The 7,500-nt window shown below is 40.2% G+C and overlaps 3 protein-coding genes across 6 annotated transcripts in view; all 3 read left to right on the top strand.

Annotated features, from left to right (window-relative positions):
• fynb (FYN proto-oncogene, Src family tyrosine kinase b) overlaps positions 1-958 on the top strand; it is a 13,221-nt gene extending 12,263 nt beyond the window's left edge. For all 4 annotated transcript variants that reach the window (XM_060882895.1, XM_060882893.1, XM_060882896.1 and 1 more), the window contains one exon: positions 1-958. This exon is cut by the window's left edge and continues 361 nt beyond it. The gene's annotated coding sequence lies outside the window, so the exon portion shown is untranslated.
• Positions 959-2,224: 1,266 nt separating this feature from the next.
• On the top strand, positions 2,225-4,017 carry LOC132854930 (probable G-protein coupled receptor 139). Its single transcript, XM_060883602.1, has 3 exons — positions 2,225-2,300; positions 2,753-3,141; positions 3,331-4,017. The coding sequence occupies exons 1-3, from the start codon at positions 2,225-2,227 to the stop codon at positions 4,015-4,017; spliced, it is 1,152 nt and encodes a 383-aa protein (XP_060739585.1).
• A 729-nt stretch (positions 4,018-4,746) lies between these two features.
• traf3ip2a (TRAF3 interacting protein 2a) overlaps positions 4,747-7,500 on the top strand; it is an 8,225-nt gene continuing 5,471 nt past the window's right edge. Inside the window, exons 1-3 of the mRNA XM_060883730.1 lie at positions 4,747-4,864; positions 5,161-5,204; positions 6,387-6,764. Coding sequence (XP_060739713.1) covers positions 5,189-5,204; positions 6,387-6,764 — 394 coding nt within the window. The 5' untranslated portion in view covers positions 4,747-4,864; positions 5,161-5,188. The remainder of the gene's footprint in view (positions 4,865-5,160; positions 5,205-6,386; positions 6,765-7,500) is intronic.

Here is a 7,500-nt window from a genome sequence, read left to right as displayed (position 1 = left end):
GAGTGAAGGGAATTGTGGGTAATTTTAGAATTTTTGTCTCTTAAACCGGATGGAAGGATTTTTTAACCATGTTGTTATTAGTAAACAGAATTGTGTGTAATAATGTGATTAAGGTGGTTTCTGAGCACACACAGCACCGGCTTCTGGTTTATTTACTCAGTTTAACTTCTCAACTTTTGTGAGAGGAATTATGGGTAATGTGTGCTCAGGTACAGATAGGGAGAAGAAAGGGGATTGTGGGTAACTGAGGGGATTATTTATAGAAAGATAAAATGCACAATAAGAACAATACCTAAAACTTCAGCTTTTCTACAGTCGCTGGCGGGTTTATTTGTTATATTTTTAATTAATGCCCAAAGACCCATTATGCAATGACGCCTTTGTTGTTTTTGCTTTTCTTTTTTTGTTCATGTACCGAATTGTACATTAATGCTAACAACAAAACATAAGGTAAAATAATACATATTGTATTTTTAGCCAAATGTATGAGAGTACTTTAGATTTTATACAGACAAAACCACTGTTTTCCACTCAGGTGTTAATGATCATGTGACCGTGATGAGTATCACAACCTGTGAAACGATTTCAAACAACTCACTAAGTCGTACATCTTCATTCTTCACTTTCCTCTTTGTGGGTTTAATGTTCGTAATTTCACTTGGAACAGATTTTTTGAACTCAGACTGAACAATCAGATGATCTGATGACTGAACAATTCAGAAGTCTGTTTATGTTTACACTATAAACAGCTGAACAGACCACTGCTATGCATTCTGGGTAATTGTCTACAGTTACATTAATTAGATGGCCAAGGGTACTTGATTAAGGGAAGGTTAAAAAAAAAGGAATATTAAACATGGGCCTCGTTTTAATATGATGTGTTTTTATATCACACTTTCTTGCATGTTTTTTAAATAAATTTGCAAATTTTAAATAAAAGATATTTTACACTCTTTTACATCTGTGTGTGTATTGCACTAATTCACACTTTTTGTTCACTTGCTGATGATTAATGATATTTAATTAATAAAAGAATTGATTCTTTACGTAGATTCTTTACGTAGAGCTGACTTACATACAGGAGTCGTGTATTGTACAATGATTCTATTTTAAACTAAATATATTTTTTAACGATCTGAGATTTTGTAGCGTCGTGCTTTAGTAATAATGAGACTACAATGAACTGAAAACTATATTATTCTTTAGCAATGTTTATATCACTCTAGCTTTGTGCTGTCTGGAGGAATCTGTACACTAGTCACACATGCTAATGTTCAGTAAGAATGAATCAACGAGGCAAAATTCAGTTAGAGTTAGAAAAGGAGTCGGTAAACTGTGAACAAATCAGTAAATTAATCAGTGAATGAATCAGTGAATGAATCTCAATGAATCTTTTAGCTGTATAAAGTCAAATGAGTCTAAAAGATGTTTATAGTTTTTTTTATTCATGTGTAGCCATGAGACTAATGGAGCTGTAATGAGCAATATGTTGGTTAATAGCCACTGCTATAGCATGGTGCAGTGTGTAGTATGTGTGTACTGTGTGTTTGTGTTGTTTACGGCACACAGTGAGCAAATCGATAGTCAATAAAAATGTTTCCACAAATCAATAACCAGCACCATTTCCTGTCTCCAGCTAATGTACTGCATGTTTGTGTGCTGTGTATCAGCCCATCTGCTCTGTGTGTGTGTGTGTGTGTGTATGTGTGTATGTGTGAGAGAGAGAGCTCAGGTGAGTCCGTCTACCTGCACACTGTCTTACAGGTGCGTCTGTCGCAGTGAGTACACACACCTTTCATTTTATATAAAATTCACCGGTGTGTGTATGTGTGTGTGTGTGTGAGAATATGCCATGTCTTTAATCCTGTTTTACTATTATTAAAATTAGGAATTAATGTATGTTGGATTGTAGGAAATTAGAGAAAATAAACTGTTTTATAAAACATTTTAAACAATAAAATAATAAAAGTAAGAAAATTATTTAAAACCTTTTTCATGATAGCGCTGAGGTATAGGCAAAATATAGCTAATTATAGTGTGTGTGTGTGTGTGCGTGTGTGTGTGTGTGTGAGAAACCTGATGTTTCCTTTGATTTGTTTCTTTGTTCTTAAAATATTCATATATTTATATTCAATTATTTTACTGTTGTACTTTGAGGTGAAGCAATAAAGTGTGTGTGTGTGTGTGTGTGTGTGTGATGACTTTATTGTGGCAGTAGTGCTGTATGATGGATGGAGCAAGAGTTTTCCTCACCATTCAGAAGGTGTACTACCCGCTGCTGTGCATTCTGGGTATTCCAGGTGTGTGAGTGATCTTACTGTATATATATTTATATATATATATATATATATATATATATATATATATATATATATATATATATATATATATATATATATATATATATGTGTGTGTGTATATTATTTTAGAACCGCACACACACTTCAGTGAGAAAATTGTTCCTTGAGGCAGGTTACAAGAACATGAGTGTGAGTTCTGTGAGATCTAGTTATTGAATGTGGTTCTAGAATGTTTGTGAGACTTCAGAGCAGATTTTTTGTGACTATTTGTAGTGTAGTTACAGAACCTTCGGTGGAGTTCTAGAGTCCTTTAAGTGTAAAATCGTAGTGAGGGACAGAACTGGGAGTATGGTGTCCCAGTCCGAGTCCCAGTCCGAGTCCCAGATCATCTGTGTGGTTATTTTCTTTTCACTTTTAATAATTTTTTACAAATAATTCTTTGTTCCTTACAGCCAACCTCTTCACCTTATACATGCTGTGTTGGCGAGTGTGTGGTATGTCAGACTCGGCACGTGTGTACCTAAGCTTCTTGGCGGTGGTGGACACGTGCTACCTGCTGTGGGTGACGCTGCTGGACCTGAGCCTGGTGTTCCTGCAGCCACAGCCCTTTTGGCACGCTCACCCATGGTGCAGTGTCCTAAACTTCCTGCAGTTCGGTATGTTCTACGCCTCGGCCTGGCTCGTCGTGGCCTTCACCATTGAGCGCTACCTGGTGTTCAGAGTGATGGTGATCCGACAGCGCCACCTGCAGGTCAGACACGCCCTCCTCACTTGCACTGCCATCATCCTGCTCTCACACCTGGCCTCCATCCCTCTCAGCTGGATCAACACTGTGGTGCAGGTGCAATTTTTTTATTTACACTGTAAACATTATACAAACTTTATTTACATTTTATTTACAGTTAAATTACATTTTGTTTTGACTTTATTTATTAAATATATTTCAATATATTTTAATATAACTGTTTTAAACAAAGTAAATAAAGTATCACAGATTATAATTATATGTGTAATGTTCTCTGTGTTCCAGGTGAATCTGACCCGGAACGGACAGATGGTTACGGTTCCGCGTTGTCTTTACCGAGACGCCTTATACTCCACGGTGGTGGTCTGGGTGACGTCCTTCCTGTCCAGCGGAGTTCCCATCGTCCTTGTCATCATCTTTAACTCTCTCATCTCGTACCAGCTGCTGGGCTCCGGTCGTCTCTTCACTAAAGAGGAGCGCCAGACGATCCGGGCTTCTCGGACCCGAGGTTCCACCCGCAGGACGCTGCTGCTGCTCGGGATCGTCTCGATTGCATTTGTGGTTCTCAGTTTGCCGCGTTTCATCACCTACTGTATCCTACGCACTAAACACAACCACAAACACTTCAACCGAGATGACTACACTATCCCCATCAATGTCATGGGCGATGTGGCCAACATGCTGCACAACCTCAACTCTGGCACCAACTTCATCCTGTACTGTGTGGTGAGCCGCAGGTTCCGGCATGAGATCGTCAACACGTTTCGGGGCCGACTCCGAGCCCGAGAATTCGGTTCCTTATTCACACAAACCACCATGAAGATCTTCTCTGTGGCTGAACGTAGAGAAGCATCAGTCCAAGACCCCGTTTCCATCATTCTAACCAAACTGAGACACTTGGAGGCTCCGGCAGTTCAGAGCAGCAGGAACTCAGATGGTTCCAACGCGTTCTGGACCCTGAGACACTTCTGAAGATGGGTGTGAATTTATACACCAAATTAAAACAACTCAGAACAACCATCCTTCTCCTCTCAATAAAACAAACCAAAAATCAAGAGAACAGAAATTGTTTATTTCTTCAGTTTGTTTAGTTAAGGAAAATCTTTCCATGTGAAGAGCTCCGATTTAAACTCACACTCACTATCTGTAACATTAGCTTTAAAGATAATATTTTGTAAGATAATAGTTGAAAAACTTTATTAATTTACATTATAAACTTTTTTGTTTGGTACATTTTTAGTACACTGCAATACAATTTTGCCCCACCCTGAAAATGTGGGATGTGTTAGCTTAGTGGTTAAGGGGTTGGACTACTGATCAGGTCATGAGTTCAAATCCCAGGTCCACCAAGCTGCCACTTCTGTGCCCCTGAGCAAGGCCCCTAACCCTCAATTGCACAGTTGTATAAGTTGAAATAAAAATTGTAAGTCACTCTGGATAAGAGAGTCTGCTAAACACCAGAAATGTAAATCCAATTTTACACACAAACACAAACACAAAACTACTTTGTCAGTGACCTGTTTGTATCTGTGTAACAACAATAATATATTACATCTAAATGTGTTTCTCTAAACAGCCACTAGGTTGCGGTCTCTCCCTCTCTCTCTGTCTCTCTCTCTCCTTCTCTCTCTGTCTCTCTCCCTCTCTCTCTCTCTGTCTCTCTCTCTCCTTCTCTCTCTCTGTATCTCCCCCCCCCCCGCCCCCAGGGTGAGAGGTAGGGAGTTTCCCCTATTTGCATTCCTAACGCTTATTTCCTGTAAAGGCGAAAGAAGGCACTTCCGTGTGCGTCGTACAGGTGAAACTGACACACCTGAGACAGGTAAGTGCGCGAGCTGAGAACTATTTCTTATTTTAAATTAATGTGAAATCAGTGCAGAGCCTCGGACATTGTGTTTAAAGCAGGGTAAAGTTCGGTTTACAGTGAGCACAGGTGTGTGTGTGTGTGTGTGTGTGTGTGTGTGTGTGTGTGTGTGTGTGTGTGTGTGTGAGAGAGAGAGAGAGAGAGAGAATTCTTATACATTTTAATAATGATACGAATATATAAATTGATAGGACAAATAAATGAATTGTAATAATGAATAATGATGGAGCTTATTGTCATGTCTCTTGTTGCAGTTTGATTGTTAGAGAATAATCCTGAGTAATGGAGTCGTGTTCAGGTATCGTAGTGTCTGCTTTTATATGCGTGTGTGTGTGTGTGTGTACGTGTGTGTCTGTGTCTGTGTGTATATGTGTGTGTACGTTGTGTGTGTACCTGTGTGTGTACGTGTGTGTGTGTACGTGTGGGTGTGTGTACGTGTGTGTGTGTGTGTGTATGTGTGTACGTGTGTGTGTATGTGTGTATGTGTGTGTACGTGTGTGTGTGTGTGTGTGTATGTGTGTACGTGTGTGTGTATGTGTGTGTACGTGTGTGTATGTGTGTATGTGTGTGTACATGTGTGTACGTGTGTGTACACGTGTGTACGTGTGTGTGTATGTGTGTGTGTATGTGTGTGTGTACACGTGTGTACGTGTGTGTGTGTACGTGTGTGTACGTGTGTGTACACGTGTGTGTGTACGTGTGTTGTACGTGTGTTGTACGTGTGTGTGTACGTGTGTGTGTGCGTGTGTGTGTACGTGTGTGTACACGTGTGTGCCTGTGTGCGTTCACCAGAATATAAATCACAACACACTTAAACATCATGAAAAACCCAGAACTACATCCACAGATTCTCCATCTTCTGACTGGGAGAATGAGTTGTGGATCCGGAGAGCGGAGAATTTAGGAACATGTTGTGAATGTTGTGAATTCTGAGATGAAGAATAGTAGAAATAAGAAAACACTACAGCCGAAATGTTCTGAGGTGAATGAAAAGTGTCCCTGTGAACGCTGCATTAGCATGATTAGCATGTTCATCAGGCGCTCTTACTAGCCACTGACTAGCATTAGCAGCTGAACATTCTTATGCTTCTTATTCTTATGCCATCGTTTTTCAAGATAATACATAATAATAATACATCATTATTCAGGAAATAATACACAAATCTGCTAATTTGACAAGACTTTTGAGTATACATATATTTTCTAAGTGTTCGATTATTGACCAAAATCTCTTTAGCATGTTAGCATCATTAGCACTTCTGTAGATTAAGTCTACAGAAATAAAACACAAATGTTTCATCAAACTCAGCAAAAAGTCATTTAAACTTTTATTCCATTTCTAAAACATTTTGAATCTAGCAACAATCTTGCTCTCTCAACTTTTTTAGTCTTTTAAAAACTCACCTTTCATCCTTATGATTTGCTTTCAGATTGGACTTTTGTCTCTTCCTTCCTTTGTCTTATCTACTTTCTCTTTCAGAAGCGTCCTGTCCTCATCTCAGCCTTCCAGTCGAGATGGATGAGTTGATGACATCGTCATCTCTGAACCTGGCCTGGCCGGCGTGTCAGAAGTGTTTGGTGCATGTTGATGACATCACAGCCCCGAGTAATGACATCAGGGTTAATGACAGGCAACAGTCTGAATACCAAGATGATGGTTTTGCATTGGGGTTAAAGGTTAATGGAGCTGAACTTCCTGTAGTAGCACCTGCAGAGCTAGGTGAGGTAGATTACACAGTCAAATGCCACTGGAATGTTCCGAGTGAGGATGAGGAGAGTCTGGAACAGCCTCTTCCTCTCCTGTCCAATGTGGCAGAGATTCAGCCCCGAATCACTCGACCTGGACTTACACGTTCATGTACGTACAGCTACAGTACAAATTATGTAACAAACACATGTAATTAAGCATGATTTACATGAGTTCATTTTATTTTGGTAAATTTGTGTGTCTGTCTGTCTGTCTGTCTGTGTGTCTGTCTATGTGTGTGTGTGTGTCTGTGTGTGTCTGTCTATGTGTGTCTGTCTGTGTGTGTCTGCCTGTCTGTGTGTCTGTCTGTCTGTGTGTCTGTCTGTGTGTGTGTGTCTGTGTGTGTCTGTCTGTCTGTCTGTCTGTCTGTCTGTGTGTGTGTGTCTGTGTGTGTCTGTCTGTCTGTCTGTCTGTCTGTGTGTGTCTCTCTGTCTGTGTGTCTGTCTATGTGTGTGTGTCTGTCTGTGTGTGTGTCTGTCTGTCTGTCTGTCTGTCTGTCTGTGTGTGTGTCTGTCTATGTGTGTGTGTCTGTCTGTGTGTCTGTCTATGTGTGTGTGTCTGTCTGTGTGTCTGTCTATGTGTGTGTGTCTGTTTGTCTATGTGTGTGTGTCTGTGTCTGTCTGTCTGTGTGTCTGTCTATGTGTGTGTGTCTGTCTGTCTGTCTGTCTGTATGTCTGTCTATGTGTGTGTGTGTCTGTCTGTCTGTCTGTGTGTCTGTGTGTGTATGTGTCTGTGTGTCTGTCTATGTCTGTGTGTCTGTCTGTGTGTCTGTCTATGTCTGTGTGTCTGTGTGTGTGTCTGTCTATGTGTGTGTCTGTCTGTCTGTCTGTCTGTCTGTGTGTCTGTC

Source organism: Tachysurus vachellii, chromosome 12 (genome assembly GCF_030014155.1).
Source record: "Tachysurus vachellii isolate PV-2020 chromosome 12, HZAU_Pvac_v1, whole genome shotgun sequence".
Taxonomy (NCBI): Eukaryota; Metazoa; Chordata; class Actinopteri; order Siluriformes; family Bagridae; genus Tachysurus; species Tachysurus vachellii.
This window is presented reverse-complemented; position numbering and strand designations above follow the sequence as displayed.

What these genes read in the sequence shown, in the direction of transcription:
- LOC132854930 (XM_060883602.1), top strand. Translation starts at nt 2,225, where the DNA reads ATGATGGATGGAGCAAGAGTTTTCCTCACCATTCAGAAGGTGTACTAC. An exon ending in GTGCATTCTGGGTATTCCAG is followed by an intron (nt 2,301 to 2,752) that starts GTGTGTGAGTGA and finishes TGTTCCTTACAG; the next exon opens with CCAACCTCTTCACCTTATAC. An exon ending in GGATCAACACTGTGGTGCAG is followed by an intron (nt 3,142 to 3,330) that starts GTGCAATTTTTT and finishes TCTGTGTTCCAG; the next exon opens with GTGAATCTGACCCGGAACGG.